Source organism: Lissotriton vulgaris, chromosome 1_1 (assembly GCF_964263255.1).
Source record: "Lissotriton vulgaris chromosome 1_1, aLisVul1.2, whole genome shotgun sequence".
Taxonomy (NCBI): Eukaryota; Metazoa; Chordata; class Amphibia; order Caudata; family Salamandridae; genus Lissotriton; species Lissotriton vulgaris.
The window spans coordinates 192,719,698-192,739,306 of NC_141685.1; the positions used below are offsets into that span (position 1 = coordinate 192,719,698).

Below are 19,609 nucleotides of genomic sequence, written 5' to 3' on the forward strand. Positions count from 1 at the left end.
GAACTACTTAACAACTCCAAAAGATGGTATTACGTGAGATAAGTAACTCTGCATTTAGCATTATTTCTTGAAGTAAAAATGCCCCCTCACATCCAAAATTGATGCAATAATGCATTTTGTGCTATGAAATAACACTGAATGCAAGTGAACACTAATAGTGAGTAGCCAAACGTGCTCGCTAAATATGACCTTGGGTTAGGATTTTTCCCAACGTACTCCTGGCATTTAGTGCTACAGTCTTAGTGCAACTGCTCTCCTGCATCCAAAAATGACACGAGGATGTATTTTGCATTAAGAAACAGCGTCAACTCAAAGAGTAACGCAGAATTACAAAAATGTATCCTTTAACTCCAGCTTAATTGAAATTCCTCCCAGGTCTACCGCTTCTGATGAACCCGTAATCCTGAATAGGACATCCCATGATTTGTATGTGTGTGTGCACATGCCAGGAGTAACAGTGTTCTGTGAATGAATGATGCAGGCCTGCAGATTTTATTGTGGAAGCCTGGGCCAGTGTGCAAGATGGAGGAGATATTGCTGTCTCCAGACAACATATGTGTATTGCTGGGGTCTCCTAGATGGGAGAGGGATACCTAAAGTTCTGGTTTGGGAAGAGGATACATGCTTTCTTTAGAAATGTCAGGGCTCTTCCTGATTCACTGCCTCTGACTGCAGGCTTCACCGATGGACCATCTGCACTGAGCTACTTATTGTGGCAGTACAGCCCTTGGCCATTCAAGAGACAGGATGCCTATTTTGAAAATGCAAAAGAAGACCTGTAAGTTTTCAGTCCATGGCAAGCCTTGAACTGAGATTCATGGCTGGCCACAAGGACTCGCAGAAGGAATCCTGTCTCTTAAATAGTGATAAAAAGAATCTTCCTGAATCAATGTGATCAATCTATTTGAATTGTATATTATTGAGGCATACCTTGCATTGTAAAGAAATGACCGGGTTACATTGTAGTTCTATTTCTCTGCCTAACATTGACTTACTTACTACTTCCTTAGTGAAACTGACAGTTCTGCATCTGACAGATTACTGGCCATCTTCCTTTGGATGGACAATGACATTAAAACAAGTGGTAGGTTTAGTCTAGTCAGATTCATGGAGCACGCCTCAATGACAGCAGTGAAGGATCTTCCAGGGTGGGTCAGGCACTGCCTTCCATCAGAACCTGGACTGGACTTTGCTCCAGAGCTCTGAGCTCAGTTACCAAGAGTAGCTTAGTTTGGCAACCTTCAGAGTGTTAGCCTGAATACACAAACATTTGGCCACTTACTGAAGTTGATCGGAGAATAATACAGGTAAACTTGAGATGAGAGACCGAGCATACCCTAAGATAAGCACCAGTGAGTGTTTGGAAAAGGAAGCAAGAACAACCCTTTTCAGGCCTGTCAGAGCGAAGACTTTCCTAAAGAGAAGAGAGCTTCAAAGAAGGGACATTTAGGTGCTTAGAGAGCAGAAGAACACAGTTGAAATTTCAATATCTGACAGCAAGGCAGAAATTTAAATAAATTATATTTTGTACACAGGAGTAGTTGAGATAGTAAACTAGATACCCCCCATCCTTGCCAATGCATGGGATTGATCCACCACCTAGCTTCTTGGAAGGCTCTGCCTGATTCCTGTCAGATGTGTTGCATCTATGCCATGGATTGTAATTCTAGGATGAGCTTGTGCTCTTGGTTCTGTTTTGGCATGTGGAGTGTTCATGCTGCATTGTTTCAGATACAGGAGGAATGGACATGGTGCTGGCAGGACAGTGGTTGCCTCCCTCTCCTTTCCATAATTGCAATTACTTTGAATAAACCTGTTTTTAAACATCGCACCTGCTTTAATGTGCCTTGCCTCCTTACTACAGTTGCGACGAGTGAGGCATGGCCTGAACTTGTGTAGTCAGCCTGTTCTGGTGGCAAGTGTTAATCCTGACTGTGAGTGCACCTCACCAACTCCTCTGCACTGATTTTATTTCATGATTTCTTGAGAGAAGACTCTGGATTGTGGACATTGTGAACCTAAACATCATACTGCTGTGTTCAATCAATGTCCTGCTCTTGAGATGGGCTGTAACAAATGTGATGTTAATTTCACAAGAGTGTGTAAGAAAAACAGTGCATATGGTGTCATATGAGTCAGATCAAAAGTTAACAGACAGTATGTGTGTCAGGGTTCATTAAGACAATGGTCTCAAATCCAAAGATCCTATTCAATATTTCTCTATAGGAGATTAATGTGTTGCTATATTAACTGAATCAGGATCCAAGATCACTACAATTTCAAAGACCACCTTTATTAACCGGTTTGCTGTTAAAAGCTTGTTTTCTCCTGGCATGTTTCCGTAAGGCTATATTGGTGCCAAAATATGTTTGGAAGGTTTCTTTGATGCTACTATTAGTTTTTAAGGGTATGAAGGTACAGGGTAAAGTGTGTCTCACAGAAAAGTCCTAACATTCTTGGTTGGCATAACCAGGGATGTTTAGGGATTGTCCTTAAGCTAGAATCTGATCACCAAGTTTAGTGTGTTGAAGGAAGCACAGTAAATAGTGTGAGTAATTTTACTATTGTGTTAAAACCCCATGATGCTGTTTTTAAAGCTAAGCTTGGAAGGGTTTGAGCATGTAATCAAACTTGAAGAAGGGTGTGTGCCTGTCAAACACAGATTAAGGTGTGTTCTTTAAGCATCAGGGAAAGTTTGGAGAAGCTTCTTTCTCAGATTAGTGACGATAGTGTGGTAGAAGCTATGAATCTTCATCCTTCATTGTAGCTATCAACTATTGTGGTTGCAAGAAAGAAATAGAATTGAATTAGGGATGTTCATTGATCTCGGGAGCCTGAATAAGGCTATCTGGGTTGATTGGCATCCTTTATCAAAAAAAGAGGAAATTATGGTTACCCTAGTGGGGGTATATTTTTTTCCAAACTTAAAAAGTGATCAGTGTACCACAAAGTGGTTCTGGCCAAAGCATCAAGACATTGTGCAGCTTTTGTAATTCCCTGTGGAGTTTTTCAATTTTGGAGAATGCCCTTTGGCTTGGCGTCTGCTGCTTTAATTTTTCAACGTGTCCTTAGAGGCATTTTGAAAGACCTTTAGAAAATATTATCATGAGCACAAGGTGGAACTGGATGCTTTGCTAGGTGCTCTGTATAAAATGGGTTGAAGACTGAGAAGAGTATATGATTTGTGTACTAGAAGTAGAATATCTTGGACATGTAATTTGTGGGAAGAAATTGGACCATATCCTATTTGATTAAAGCAATCAAAGAGGTAGCTACCACTGTGACTAGAGAACAACCCCAAGCCTTTTTGAGTATGTGTGAGTACTACACCAATTTGTTTCAGATTTTTTCTACTAAAGGCGAGCTCCTTTTTGCCTTGTTAAAACAAAATGCTACGTTTGTGTGGGTTCATGCTCAGGATTCAACTTTTCAAAAAGGAAAGAAGGAACTGTCCAATTCCCACTTCTCAGTCCTTATCAATTGGGTACACCTTTGGTTATCACAGGTGATAGAAGCAGTGTTGGTCTGCGGGCTGCTTTTTCTCAAGGTACGTGTGAGTCTGAACGCGTTGTCACTTTTGCCTCATGCACTTAGAGAACTCAGGAGAGACACTATTCAGTAACTCAATGTGAGGTGCTTGTTTGCACTTGGGAGGTTGAGCATTTCAAAATATGTATGTTTGGGGAACAACCTATTGTTGCATACTGATCATAAACTATTAGGGCCCATCATCTGTGGTACTAATATTCATTTAACAAATTGCAACTGCCCGGTTGGTCAGATCAAGTATGAAGCTTTTGGAGAATCATTTTGTGGGAGAGTACGTATCTGGTGGCAAGAATAGCAAGGGGGATTGTCTTTCCCTGATTTCCTATTCAAGTGATGAGACAGAGGATGTTTTGGATGATCATCAGGATGCTGATTATTTAGGTTGCAAGTGTAGTCTGAAATGAAGATAACTGTGCTGGTGAACCGGAATGGAAAAATGTACTTGAACAATATGTTGTTTTAGGGAAGGTCATGAACTCATTAAGGATGGTTGGCCTAAAGAAAGAAATATTTCAGTGGAATTGCAGTCATACAGTAAAATCTAGAAAGATTGTCTGTGGAATCCAAGTTGTTTTTCATGACTGAGAAATATTATCTTCCCATTACCATCAATCATTAGTTATTGCAGATAACACATCAGGGTAATTTGGGTATGACTTGGGATGTTTATTAGTGGCCAGGTATGTATAGAGATGTAGATAATTTGGTGGTGAGATGTTCCACTTGTTCTCAAAATGATAAGAGTTTAAAATGTCTCACACCACTGATGAGTGGTGTAGGTCTGAAAGGGTTTGCGACAATGTTAGTCTTGATTTTTTAAGGCTGTTTTAAATTCTTCCAAATGTCTTTTTTATTGTTTAAGTTGACCACCTGTTGAAATGGTTGGAGGTGAAATTTGTGCATGAAGCTAGTGCCAAGTGTTACAGATATGGTGGTCCTAGACATAGAATTCCAAACACAAATCTTCAAACAATTTTTAGCTCAGTTATTATTCATACCGGAAATTGATTCCTAAAGTGAAAAAGCAAAAACATACGAGCCCAAAAACAGGTGTCCAATGTACATACACACAAAACAGATTATCGTTATTAAAAGTAGAGGAGAGAACTCTACTATTTATTCATAATAAAAATCTCCTCATATGGCAGTACACAAATATACAATATCTACAATTCGAGACAGAAGGGGTTACGGAAAGAAAACAAAAGTGTTTTAGAGTGAAATTCAAGTGCTCGTGCAAAGGATAGAAAGGACCAAGCGGTCAGGGGATATTGATTGGTATGATAATCAAGAAATCTGTTAGCTTAGATGTAGACAGAGCCAGCCCTCAAACGTTAGTTCGTAATGAAGTTTGTAATTGTCTTAGCAAAGGTCCCTTTGCTCAGATGGTTTTTTGATCTTCAAGGAAGGGTTGATGGGCAGGGGCATAAGAGATGCCGGCTCCTTTGCACGAGCACTTGAATTTCACTCTAAAACACTTTTGTTTTCTTTCCGTAACCCCTTCTGTCTCGAATTGTAGATATTGTATATTTGTGTACTGCCATATGAGGAGATTTTTATTATGAATAAATAGTAGAGTTCTCTCCTCTACTTTTAATAACGATAATCTGTTTTGTGTGTATGTACATTGGACACCTGTTTTTGGGCTCGTATGTTTTTGCTTTTTCACTTTAGGAATCAATTTCCGGTATGAATAATAACTGAGCTAAAAATTGTTTGAAGATTTGTGTTTGGAATTCTATGTCTAGGACCACCATATCTGTAACACTTGATACCCAGGTCCTAGGACTCATTTCGGGTTACCCCATATATAATAGTGAAGCTAGTGCCAAGGCAGTTATCACCCTTCTCACAGATGTTTTTGCCAGTAGTGACTGTCTGCAGTAGACATTCAAAGCCAGTGTGTTTCCCTTTAGCTATTGGTACTAGAGCAGTAAACATTATCTTGGTTGTATCAGTGGTGCTCTGCTTCAATAGGTTTTGCTTAAAGCAGACTTAAGAGCAACTGTGTGTTTAACCTCTTTCACTTCCATGCATGTTTGCTTGTCTATATGTGTGAGAATGACAATTTCCGTTCTGAAATTGGTTCGGATAACAGTGTTTAGTTTGTGTCCACTGAGATGACGCAAATTCTGTAAGGTGTGTGCATAAAGCACAAAAAGGTGCATTTTATATCATCCTCAAAGCAGTGGTCAGGTGGAATGAGTGAATAGGGTGGTATCTGAATGTATTAGGGGTGCAGTGATTGATGGTATGGATGTTGAAGATGTTATTCGAGTGATATTATGGTCGTATCACAATAATCCACATAGTGACTGATGTTTCCCTATTTGTGGCTTTAAAGGGAAGGAGATGATGGACGGAGTGCTGAAACATTTCAGAGACTCACCCCCAGTCACAGATCTGGGTTGAATTCATCATTGTTTTTTAGCTCACTTCACCACCCCAGTTCCGACCCAGCCATATTCAAATCAATCTTGACCCTGTTCCTCATGGGAACAGTCCAGCCCGAACTACCGAGCCAGGTCTACTCTGGACCGGGAGTAAGCATCCTGGGACCAGTTTCGGGGTAACACACTCATCAGCCAGGCTAGCTTGGATCCAGTGGCAAAGTGAGGAAGGGAACCACGTCTGGGTATACCCTGCCAACTTAGGGCGAACTAAGCAAACACAAGGAGATGATGGATGGAGTGCTGAAACTTTTCAGACACTTACCCCCAGTCAGGGAAGGACAGCACATGATCTTTTCAAGTCTTTGTGGTAAATTGCCAATAATCAGTGGCAAGGTGAATTGTGATGTGGAAGGAATTATGTCCAATATTCATGTAAGTCAACAAAAGAGTAAAATGAGGTTTGATGTGGTGAAAGTGTCTAAGTCTCATCTTACTGTAAAGGGAGAGTGGGTCCGTGTCATGTTACCTATTTCCAAAGTAGTGAAAGGCACTGTTAAATTTGGCATTCCTAACCAAGTTGAAGAAGTGAGGATGGTTGTGCTCTGAAATGAACTAATGGTTAATGGTGGAATGTTACACATGTGGGAAAAGTGCAGAAAGTTTCGCAGGGTGATGAAGACATTGGTTTTCTAGAATATGATCAAGGACTTGAGCAAGATATGATCATCAACAAAAGTGTTCAGGAAAATGAAAAATTCAGGGCATATGCACAAAATCTATGGATAAAAGCATATGTAGGATTCCAAGAAATTTTGAGACATTTGTTTTGGAGCAATAGGGTAGGGTTTATTAGTTATAGTGAGCAGTGTAACTAGATTCATTCTTTACTTATATGCGTACAGATGTTAAGGATGGTCTTTTTAATTGTGTTATTTTTTACTGTTTATTTTTATTGTTGGAAAAAAGGAGGTATGTTGTATCTGTTCCATGGATTGTATTTCTAAATTTAGCTTGTGCTTTTTCATTCTGTGTTGGAATGTGGAGTATTTGTGCTCTATTGTTCCAGAGTCAGGAAGAATGGTTGCCGTGCTTGGAGGAAGGTGGCCGCCTCCCTCTCGGTTCCAAGATTAGAGTATTTGAAATAAACCTGTGTTTAATCATTATACCTGCATCAGCGTGTCATGCTGCTTTACCACATGACGTTCATTGTCTTTAGAGCGGTCTGTTGTGGACTTCTTTTTGAGTCTTGACTTACTAATGTGTGAGGTCTTACCTGCTTAAAGTTAGGGTGCCACCAGATGGTGCTGTCATTGAGTATGAACCGTGCTTCCCCTGATGAGCTGATACTGAAGCTTCCCACTTTGTTGGTGGTGACGTTTACACGAGAATAGTAAATCCAGTTCAAAATATCAAACCGCGCAGGAGGGTCCCCTTGATCATTGAAGTGGATCTCATCACCAGAGGTGCTTTTAAAATGTAGATTGCGCATATAGTGGTGTAGCTGCCAAGGAGAAATGTGGCACATCAATTGGATAAATCTAACAAAAGCATCAGTCACTAACTGTCTCTAAGGTAGAATTAGCCCTGGTTAATGCAACTATGCTCCTATTCAGTGGATGTGTTATTGTGGGGTGGCAATTGCATCGTGTAGTGACGGTCAGCTATAGAAGTCGAAATTGGTTCTATTTTAATCTCAGATCACGCCCCTGTCCTTGTAGACATTTACCTTATCCCCTTTTCCCCTCACCCAGGCTGTTGGCGCTTTAACAATTCCCTTCTCCTTGATCCAAATTTTTGTCAAAAGTTTAACTCCTTCGCCTCTGAGTTTCTTGCTATTAACAATACTCCTGGCTCCCCTTTTGTTATGGTTTGGGATTCTTTTAAGGCTGCTGCCAGAGGTTTTATCATTAATTTTGTTTCACAAAAGAAGAAATCCATAGAAGCCCAATCCACTCAATTACTCATTAAAATTAAACAATTAGAATATCCATATTATCACTCAAATGATGAATCCTCCCTGAAAAATCTTATTGATGCAACACTTACCTTTAACAGACTCTTTACTGATGCTGCCTCTAATTTTCTATTGAAAAGCAGTTCCCATTAGTATGGGAGTCAGAATAAAATAGGGAAACTATTAGCAATTTATTTAAAAGTCAGAAAAGAAAGAACAAAAATAAAATCTTTACAAGGTCCTGCCGGTATTCCTATCTACAAAGATAAGGATATTTTGAACACATTTGTCTCCTTTTACAAGAATTTATACACTCCTGAAAACCCGCCAGATCAGTCTGACCTTCTTTCTTACTTCCAATCCATTCCTTCCCTTCCATCCAGCCACATTGATTTTGAATCACTGGATGCTGATATTTCTTTAGCAGATATTTCCCATGCTGTATCGGTATTGCGACGAGGGAAAGCTCCTGGCCCAGACGCTTTTACCATTGAATTTTAAAATTAGTTTGCGAGCATACTCTAGCCAAATCTTTTACTTTTATTTCAATCTTTCCTTGACAATGGTTCTTCTCAAAGTACTTTTTAAGAAGGGCTGGTTTGCTTGATTGCTAAAGAGGATAAAGATCATTCCCTTAGTAAGAATTACCGTCTGATTTCCTTGGTCAATATAGATTATAAAATCCTTGCAAAGATTCTGGGCCTCCGTATGGATCCTTTTCTTCCTGATCTTATTGGCCAGGAACAATCAGGGTTCATGAAGGGACGACTTGCCTCTGACAACTCACAAGTTCTCTTCAATGTTTTAAATTAAGCCTCTTCTTTGGATCACCCTCTTGCCACGATCCCCTTAGACGCTGAGAAGACATTCAATAGAATTGGTTGGGATTTTGTTTCACGCCTTAAAAAGGGACGGTTTTTCTTCTAAATTAATTACTTTCATTTCGTTATTGTACTCTGGTCCCCAGGCCTAAATTTCCTTCAACGGTATGACCTCTGATTATTTATTATTGCGTAGAGGAGTACGACAAGGATGCCCCATATCCCCTCTACTATTCGTTATTGCTTTGGAACCCTTTTTAACCTAAATTAGACAGGATGACCATATTATTGGATTTCATTTTGATCCCCATCAAGTTAAAATGTCAGTTTATGCAGATGACATTCTTTTATATTGTTCTAATCCTGAATCTTCACTACTTCCTTTCTTCAACAGATGTTATCTTTCCTTAGCATTTCATGTTATCGCCTTAATATAGACAAATATGAAGTTTTACCTGTAAATGCTCTGTGCCAAAAACATATTTTTGATCATTAAGGGTTTTCTTGGAAACATCTCAAAATCAAATATCTCGGTTTATGGTTTGCTCCTTTATTATCTGAGACATTGAAATAAAATGTTTATTATATTATTAAAACATTGAATAATTCCATCACGCGTTGGCACCCTCTTTTGCTATCCTGGTGGGGTTATTTAGATTCAATTAAGATGATGCTATCTCCTCTTATCTTATACACCCTCTCCATGATCCCAATTCACATCCTGGAGTATTATTCTAAAAAAATGTATTAAATATTAGTAACATTCTTGTGAAAAGGTAAGTGCTCCTGTATAGCTTTGTCCTTCTTGAAAAAAGACAGACTTAGTGGGGGTCTTAGGTTTCCTGACTTTAAACCGTATCACTCTGCTTTTTCATTAAAACAAATGGCTAGATGGTTATCTACAGATCTTCCTTTATATCCTCCCCTTTGGTTAAAAATAGAAAACTTTTTTATTGCTCCTTTCAATTTTCAAGAAATATTTACCTTCACTTTCAACACTGCCTCTCTGCGTTCTCCTATCATTTCCCATTCCTGCAAACTTTTGATCCCTGCACTCTCCTCGTCTTATCCCTCTTATAACTCCCTACATCAGCAACCTATTTGGCACATTAAATTATTACAAATTCACAATTGTTCTATAGTGGATATCTTGGCATTCTAGAGGTTTAAGCTGGATATCCCGGCTTTTATCTAATGATCAACCTCTTACTTTCTCTGATCTCCAAGTTCAATTTTCTCTACCTTCCTCAACTAGATAACAATATAACCTTATTCATTCTTCATTCATCCAATATCCTAAAAATCTTCCTAAATCTCATGATGTTCCTAGTTTGTATAAAAACGTATTCCAAGTCTTAGACAATTCTCCCTCAGCATCCAATATATATATAAGTCAATGCAATCTCCTCCAGACAGATACAAAACAAAAGTTGAATTAGCTTGGGAAAAAGATTTTTCACAAGAATAGGCAACTTTTACTTGGGATAAAATATGGTCTCAAATTCATCCAGAGCTGCAAACACCATACAAACCCTTTTTTTCATCTATCATCAAGCATTATTTTCCCCGTTGCTTTTGGCCTCTTTTTCATCAAACATACCCTCCACTTGTTGGCCCTGCCCTTGTCCTACTGCTGATTTAATACACATGTTGTTCGAATATCCCCAATTCGTCAATTTTGGGAACTTGTTTGGTCCCAAATTAATCAAATATTTAGAGTTTTGCTCCCTTTTCCTTATACATACATCTTTTTAGGTACTCTAACCCCCAATGGCCTCAGTCTCCTCTGAGTTTTAAGCTTTTAGACGTACTCTTAGCTATCACTTTCCTCTTAATAACCTCTAATTGGAAGCATGCTGATAAAGTCAATTTCAAATCTTGGTGGAATGCAGTCTGTTTTCATCACCGGCTAGATACTAACTATGTCTCCCCTATATCCCTTGCAAATAAAAGGGATCTTTTATGGCTCCCCTTAACAACTTATTTTTCCCTATCTGCCTCTTTTAGCGCTGCTTCTAAAAATAGTTCAAACAATGTACAAAACCACCTTAATTTTCCCCTTTGCCTCTTAATATAGATGATTGTTCCGTTACTCGGTTTGTTTTATAATCTCATTTATTTTCATGCTTACTTGGTTAAATATTTTTGTATAGTGTGTTTCTGACCTTCAATTGCATTCCTTTTTTACTGTATCTCCCCCCCCTGTTTTCTTATTATTTTATATGATGCATTTCAACTTTGAATATCATGTGATACAAATATTCTTACCTTTTTATCTTTATGTTAAATATCGCTTCATTATATGGTTATATTGTTATATCTCTTTTTCTTTGCTCCTCTTTAATAAACTCAAACTTTAAAAAAAAGAAGTTCAAAGTCAGTGTGTTTGCCTTTAGCTATCAGTACTGGTGCTGTTTAAATTGTTTTAGTTGCATCAGTGGCTCTTCTATAGGTTTTGCCTAAAGGAGACTTAGTGAAGGTGTGTGTGTGTGTGTGTAAGCTCATGTATGTGCTCATTGACTTCCATACATCTGTGCATGTTTGCATGCCTATATGTGTGAGCGATTGTCCTTGTTTGCACTCATTTCCCATGTGTGTTTGTGCATGCCTGTCTATGAAAACATGTCTATTTGTGTTTACACGTGCCTGATAGAAATAGTTCATTAATTTGTCTTGCGCATAAAGTTTCCACCGGTGTAATAAGAACAGTCAGACTGATCTGAACCTCTACCACGAATGAGCACACGTAACCAACAGGTAAACAATACTGCAAAGCCAGAAAAAGTCTTACCACAGCATGGCCTGGTGAGTGAGCATGGGGCGTTTCATGACAAAGGTGCAGGTATTGTGGAGGGTGCCTCATTTAAAAACTAACAATTGAATGACTGCTTCATTGTGCATTATTCCACTACATTTGGCTGACTTGTATTTTTGATTCGGGCAACAATAGATTTCCAACAGAGGCATTTCCACATGCAAATTCCACCTGATAATATATCTGGAGGGATTACGTAAGCAAAACATTTTGGAAATGGGGAAAATATGCATTTTTTAACGACAAAATGTTATTGCTTTTAATGCATCAGTGCAATGACAATATCACAAATTCAAGTAAAAGAACAATACTATACAAAGCATTGTATTATAAGGAGATCAAATTATAGTGGCTCCACCACAACCCCCATATCTTGTGATAGATAGATGAGCATTGTCTGGGTTTGAGAATGGACTCCAACACTTGTATGCACTTTTGCTGCCCACCATTTAGTGGCAGGAGGAGAGATATTAGGGAACTTCCAATATTGATCAATGATTTGCTGTTGGCTATTGCTGGCTCAATACTCACTGAGGTCAGGTCACCTCTACACCCACCACATCTCCTGGAATACACAGGATTGCAAAAAAGGGTGAATGGTCAACTGGGACTGTGTTATTTGTAATACGGCACACTTTTCCTCCTTTGTGCCATGGCGCACCTTTCAAAAGGTGTGCTTGGCGCAAGCAGGGACAGTGCACCAGGTGCAAGCAGGTACAGTGGGCTGTATTACAAAGAATGCACTGCCCCCCAGTGTAGCCACAAACTAGTAATGCGCTGGGTGCAAGTAAAATATGGAGCTGCTGCATGATTGACAGTGCGGGCATCATGCTGCCTGCACTTTCAAGAGGAGAGAGCGATCCCTGTGAGAAGTTGGCCTGGTATATGCTGCCCACTAATTAAAGTGGGCACTGTACACCAGTACAAACACCCCTTATTGATGATTAGGTCAAAGATAACCTTTATGAAAGCTATCCTAGTGGTAGGTATGGAGAGCAGCCTTCAGGCTAAGTCTTGAAGGAATGTTAAGCAGCTTGTTTTACCAGCCTATAAACTCCCGAATAACCAAATGAAAGGAGAACCACACAAGAGATATATAACATATCCGTATGTATTACTAAACACTCTCTACTAACCTGTATAAGATATTAGAGCATATGGCACACAATTATAATTCAATAGAACAACAGTAAATAGCACAATACACAGCGGGCTCCAGGGGGGGACCAAACCATATACTAAGAAAGTGGTATAACAACCACAACTTAACTAGACACAGTGCCTGGAGCACATAGAATCTCCGGGACCCCAAGGAACCACCCAAGGGAGTGACACAGGGGACCCACGGAGGCTGGGTGCAGAGTGTGAACACAGGTGCGAGCTCCGTACAACTCTATGTGACAGTCGCAGTGAGAAATTTACAGTTTAAGGACACTTCGGAGAGGACTTCAAGCACACCCTTTGTGACATAGAAGGTTCTAAGGCCAGCACGCTTGTGAGTACCGAGGTACCCATGTTACCTATCCCAGGGAAGCTGGGTGCATAGGTGTCAAGTGATGTCGGAAACCTTCGTCGTTTTCAATGGCGTGACTTCAAGAAGTGCTGCTGCCGTGGAGATTAAAAGTGTCCGGTGGAATCCAAGCCTGGATTCGAGGTGAGAAAAACCTGAAAGCAGAGTCTGGGTCACTTCAGGGTGACAAGGGGCTCGGTAGACGAATGCCCGCCGATGTCGGGCACTTCAGGGGAGATGATGGGGTAATTGACTCTGCAGCCACGGGGACCAGGAGACATCAACAACAACCAAAGTCTGGAAGTGAGCTGTCACACAAAGGATGTTGAGTGCTGAGGGGTGAGTGTCCGGTTTGAACATCAACAAGCCTTGGCAAATGCAACCAACGCGGGCAAAGGAAAGCAGGCCCGGTGTGGACCAGCAAGGTCCTGGAGACTCTCCAGGCTATGGGGAGTCAGGGCACATTTGGAGGAACAAGGAAAGCCCAACAGAAGTGAAAATTACCTCCACAGGGACCGACAGGCGAACGGACCAGGGATCACAAAGTGACCTCAAGCTGAATCACAAAATACCATCCCACGGAACACTCGTGGAGTGTAGGCCGGAAATCTTCAGTGGAAACACTGCACAGGGTCAGGACTACAGGAGCCCAAAGCACAGCCTCAGGGATCACCAAAAACCATATGCTGCTGCAAAAGTACACACTGCACAGGGGTTCAGGTTGCATGGTCCCCATGAGGGATACTGGTCTCAGAATTACTGGGAGGTCAGATTAACCTTAGGGATGCTCAGGAACCCACCTCCTGTGTTGCAGAAATCTTCGGAGTCCTCAGGATCTTGGGAGATGCAAACCAATAAGATGCGTTAAAGGTGCCTGCCTTGCAGGGGAGTGACTCCTTTATTCGAAGGGAGATTCTTCAGTCATCCAGCGTAGTGTAGATCTTCAAAGTACTTAGTTTCTGCTTGCAGAATTCAGTGCAGGTAAAATATAAAGTCCTGTAGTCAGGTTTCCTACTTTATACCCAAGGAAGGGGTTGGACAAACTCTGGGGACCCTCCTAGGGGAGGGGCAGGACAGAGGGGTGGTTACACTTATGTCCAATAGCTCCTGCAACAGGTTTGAACTGGACTATGCGCAGGGACACCAAATGTGCCCCCAGTGCAGAGCTTCAAACACTCTCAAAGTGCAGCCACCTAGCCACAATATACTAAATCCTGTCTGGGAGGTGGTCACACCTCCCTGCGACAAGAAACCTATTGTGAAGCCTCCCCCTGCTCGAGCACCACTTAGCAACAGTAGGGCAGACTCATGTCTGTGGCTGGCAGCATCCATTTTGTGATGCCCAGGTCGAGAAAGCAGATACCGGGTAGACCGGTGCCCCACATTAGTGGTTCCACAAGGGAGGAATCATACCTCCCACACCAGTTACTGCTGTGGAGGTATGATTCCAAGGTGTTTGACACCAAACACAACATGTTTCTATGTAGCCGTTTTAAAGTTAGCATATACCGCGATGTTATAATGCACTTAAGTATATATGGTATGGCTGCATCACAGACAACCCCAGATAATAGATTCTGAAGGCTGCAGAGGGGCTCTGCTCATGTATGGGCACCCTCTCACATAAAACCCAGCATCCTGCCTTCAAGATTGATAAGGTCTGCCATAGGGCTGACTGATAGGTTTATATGTGCAGTGATTAGAATAGATATAGGGAACCTATCTCTAAGTAAGGGGTGCATACACCACCTTACACGGGCTGCATTAGCAGACCTTTGGTGTCTATTTTAATGGTCTCTCAGGGGTGGCATGATACATGCTGCAGCCCCTGAGAGACCGCTGGGATACCTATGCCCTGGGAACAATGTGTACCATATACTAGGGACTGATAAGGGTACCCCAGTATCCAATCCGGACTGTACCTCAAGTACATGCAATCAATTTAGAGGAGAAAGCAGCTAAGCTGGAGTCATGGATAGCAGGATCCCAGCCAGACTAAGTCGAAAACAGTGAGTCATCAGCAAAAGGTGGGTGTAAACATAAGAAGCAGATCCTACTCTCCTAAAATCCCCTTCCAGGCAACTGCAGTGAGTGACAGCACCAGCCTGCAGGAGGATATCAGGGTGGGGGGGGCTCCAGTTGAACCACTTTCTCTTCTCCAGAGGGCTGCCTTTAGTGGACTCCTTCGAGGCATGCCCCCATGCAAATGATGGAATACACTTTCATGATAGCGCTTGCACTACAAGTGTCTGGGGCCCCTTCTGTAATACCAAAGTGGGTGCACACACCAGTTACTGCCCTGGGTCACAATGTATAATACGGCCCCTGGTCGTTCTATTATTTTAGAGAGAATGGAAAGTATTTCAGAATAGTATTTTACCATGATTGGGCAATTCTAAACCATATGGAAGAAATGACACTCACTAGCATTACATCAAAAGCATAAGGGTGAGAACATTTTACCTGCTCTCTATAGCGCCTTAGGGATAAAATATGTAGTGTGCAATCAATTTAGCAGAGTGAGGTAGAACGGCAAGGAAATTCGCAGTTCTGGGGAGGGGCATTTTGGCATCTCTCTGCTCACGTTTATTCAAGGGTTCCACCCAACCCTTCCATCATTCCTTAGGCATCAAAATAAGTCTGGGGCATTTATACTTAGTGATTTATTGATATGTGATTTACCTTCCTTCCATGGTGGGCCAAGGGAGACATTAGCCTCTAACAAGCTGTATTCTTGAGGCTCACTCAAAGCAGATTGTTGAGAGGCTAATGTGTGATTCTCTTGTAAGTCTTTATAAAAGTGGGTTCTGTGGAGATAAATGTGGCTTGGAGAATCTGGAACAGCTTCATTGGCTTAAAAATGTAAGGACTACACCGATCTTTATACGATCATTAAGGCCTTTACATTCCCATGAATGTGGTAAGATAGGTCATAGTGGCTGAATGAACGGCTGTCCACTGCTGACAGGCTCCAGAGCCAAGTGTTGTGCATGCAACCCGGGATCCCTCATGCAGGAGTTGCATCTTGTGAATTGGGACAAACCAGGGTGAAATTTGCCTCATGGCAGCCAGAAGATGATCCAGTTTTCAGTGACTTTTTCCGGGGAGGATCAATTCACTCTGTCTGATAGGCAATAAATAGCAAGCTGTTTCTTCATGCCCTTTTCCTAGCATCTTCAGCTAGTTCCTACTTCCTCCATTCTTGATGCAGCAATGAGATGGGAAACAGTGAATTGTAGTTCAAAACTGCGTCTTCCAGTTCATTAATGCGCCCCCCTATTTCACTATACACTATGTTGCCTACGTATTGCCATAGTAGAGTGACAAGCAGATGGGGCTGTTTATCCGGGGTTGTTTATCTGGGCAATATGCCAGGCTGCATGCCCCAAAGCACTTATGCTTCATGATCTAGCATCTGCATTATCACAAGGCCCATGTTTATAATGAACCAGCAAAGCCATCAGGTCCAACCATTGAGTCATATTTCCACGTAAAGTTCAAGAAACTTGATCATGATTCAAGAAGTGCCCTAGAGCATCCCCAGTAACACCACAGAGCCCCCTGCGATGACACTGTACTGGTCACTCTGACTGACTGACTGACTGACTGAAATATTTATAGAGCGCACTATTGCCGAGGTGTCTTGGCACTGGGGGAATGTGAAAGGCGGAACAGCAGAGAAAATTAGAGTTGCGTGAAGAGCCAGGTTTTAATGTTTTTCCTAAAAAGCGTACGGCAGGACTGAAGTCAAAGTTGGACGGGGAGGGAATTCCATAACTTAGCAGCTTGGATTGAAAAACGTTTTCCTGCCCATCTTACTCTTTTTGTTCTCGGAAGCTGTACCAGTCCAGTGTTAGTAGATCTTAGACAACGCGATGGAACATACCGAGGGAATAGAGATTGTAGGTCCATTGCGCCTCCTCCATAGAGGGCTTTATGAACTAGGCAGAGGGCTTTAAACTCCACCCACTGTCTCACTGGAAGCCAGGGAGTTTGTTTCTACTTGCAGAGGTGGCTGGTGTTCAGGTAACCTAAGCAGTACTCATGCTTCTGCAATTTACACTGATTGGAGTTTAGAGAGCTGCTGTGCTCCGGCGCCAAGGTAGAGGGTGTTGCAATAGTATATTCTAGATAGCACTAAAGCTCCTATCACCGTTTTCCTTAGGGACTTTGGCCCATGGAGACGAACATGACCTACCACCTCAAGTGGGACCCGTTGACGAATAAATGATGTTACCCCGCATGCCATGGCATTGCAGAGTAATGGTAGTTGCGTTGTGTTGGAATGCGTGGTAATGGTATTCCTTGGTATTCGTTGTAAAATATTCATTGTAATGGCTGTTTACCCAGCTTACACTCCAAGTCAACTCCACAACACCCCATCTCCTGTCACAGAGTCAAGAGTGATACCGCCACCATCAAAGATACCATCTTTGGCCACATCCTCACTCATCAACCAGGCTCAAAGACTTTGTCAGGATTGACCATAAGCACAAGTGTTTTTGGTAACTGAGACAGGTGTCAATATAGAAAGTCAAACACTTGGACCCAGATGTAAGACCAAACAATTTGCGACTCCCAAATTGTGTCGCAATAGAAATTGGTACAAACAACACTGTCTGCAATAGTGATTGCGATTCCTAATGGGGTTGCAAATTGCATGCCTCATGCATATTCCATGGCACTCGCATTTTGCAACCCCATTTGGAATGGCTGGCCCGCCCAGGTATGGTGGCCTGCTGGGCTCAGCAGACCTCCATGTCTGGGACTGCTTTTCAATAAAGTAGTTTTATTTAATGCAGCCTGTTTTCTTTAAAGGAAAATGGGATGCATTAAAACATTTTTTTACAAGTTTGTGTTTCATTTTTTAAGTGCAGGCAGTGGTCCCTGGGACCACTGCCTGCCCTTAAAAAATATTGTTAGAGCCCTGGGCACCCCTTCCCGTTTGAGAGGGGTTCACCACCCTTCTGTGAAGAGTGGTAAAATGCTGGCTGACGGGGCGAGGTGCCCAGCCCAGCTGCATCAATGGGAGACTCTCTGGCTCCTGAAAAACAATTGGAGCACCCTTCTAGGCTTAGAGGGGGGCTAACAGCATTATCAGCCCGGACCAGAACAGAGAGTGAGGCCTTAAATGACTGGGGGCTACCCCGGGGGACCTCTGGATTGCCCAATAGGCATCCTGAGTCCCCTCTCCAAGCAGCGAACTTACACTGACAGCCTTTGCCTCTTCTCCACACAAGGGTGTGTCTTCATGTCCTGAGCCATGGGTGGGGGGGTGGAGATTAAAAGTGTCTGGTGGAATCCAAGCCTGGATTCGAGGTGAGAAGAACTTGAAAGCAGAGGGGACAGAGTCTGAGTCACTTTAGGGTGACCAGGAGCTCTGTAGACGAATGCCCAGCGATGTCGGGTGCTTCAGGGGAGATGATGGGGTCGTGCACTCCCTAAGCCCATGTGCCTATAGTACAACTAGCCACCTTCCAGTGTGACAAGCTCATCGTGCCAGTGGTACCCCACCTGTTAATTTGACAGTGGTTACTCCCGTACCTGTCCCTTTAGCTGCCCAAGAACATTTCAGTGCAGACCGCAATAAATATGGTATTTTTATGAATTAGTGTCATCTTCATTTTCTATGTAAACCTACAGATTTTTCCAATAACGCTACCAAAGTGGCTTTTGTAATATCCTACCTGGCTGGCACTCCAGCCACTTGGTCAATCCCATTGGTCAATAACGACAATCCGATTTTGAAAAACATTGCTGCCTTTAAAGATCAGATGCATTGTCTATTTGCCAAACATACCTATGTTGTGCCTATCATCTCAATGTTATCTCTGTTTGGAGTGTTATGCCAGCATGTATTCCATGTATTCCATGTTCTCTCTTACCTCTATGGTTCCATATTCTCCATTCTGATCCTGGCGGTTGCTGAGGCAGGATGGTGAATACTTGTACTGCTTTACCTGTTGAATAAACTCACCTTTACCAACTCCTGGATCTCGATTTCTTCACTTCATTTTGGCGACGAGGGTCTACCACGTCTTTGAGGAGTTTCTGGTGTTCCTGGAGAGCTGTTTTCCTACACTTCGTTCCTCTCTTCAGGTTGGCGCTTCCTGTGGACTCTCGCTTGGCGCTGTTCTCTCACGGCGCTTTCCGCTCCTGTGCTCCTGAAAAGCGGCAACCCGAGGTACTGTCTCTTTCTTTTTGGGTTGTTTGGGCCGTTCTCCGCGTCCCTGTGCGCTCGAGCACACAGCGCAAGACAGCGCGAGTGATTCCAACGTTCCAAGCGCCATTTCTCCGTGCTAGCGCGAGAACTCTCCTTTGTCTCTCTCAGTTGCTAGGAGACGCTACTTGTGTCTGACGCTCCATGCGCGCTGACGTCATCGCGCACTGCGTCTGGCGGCCATTTTGAGAGCTCACCTGCCTCAGCTTTAATCCGCGAAATTTTAAAATTATAAACTTGCAAAAATACAAATTACATGGCTACCACTGCCAACCATACAATTTCTCCACCACCGGCTTTTCTTATTGAAGGGGAGATTCCCACCACGGAATGGGAAGAATGGCTAG

General features: G+C 42.2%; 1 protein-coding gene across 1 annotated transcript in view; it reads right to left on the reverse strand.

Moving 5' to 3' along the window:
• LOC147738150 (vomeronasal type-2 receptor 26-like) overlaps window positions 1-19,609 on the reverse strand; it is a 341,084-nt gene that overhangs the window by 240,103 nt on the left and 81,372 nt on the right. Inside the window, exon 2 of the mRNA XM_086935886.1 lies at window positions 7,216-7,443. Coding sequence (XP_086792012.1) covers window positions 7,216-7,443 — 228 coding nt within the window. The remainder of the gene's footprint in view (window positions 1-7,215; window positions 7,444-19,609) is intronic.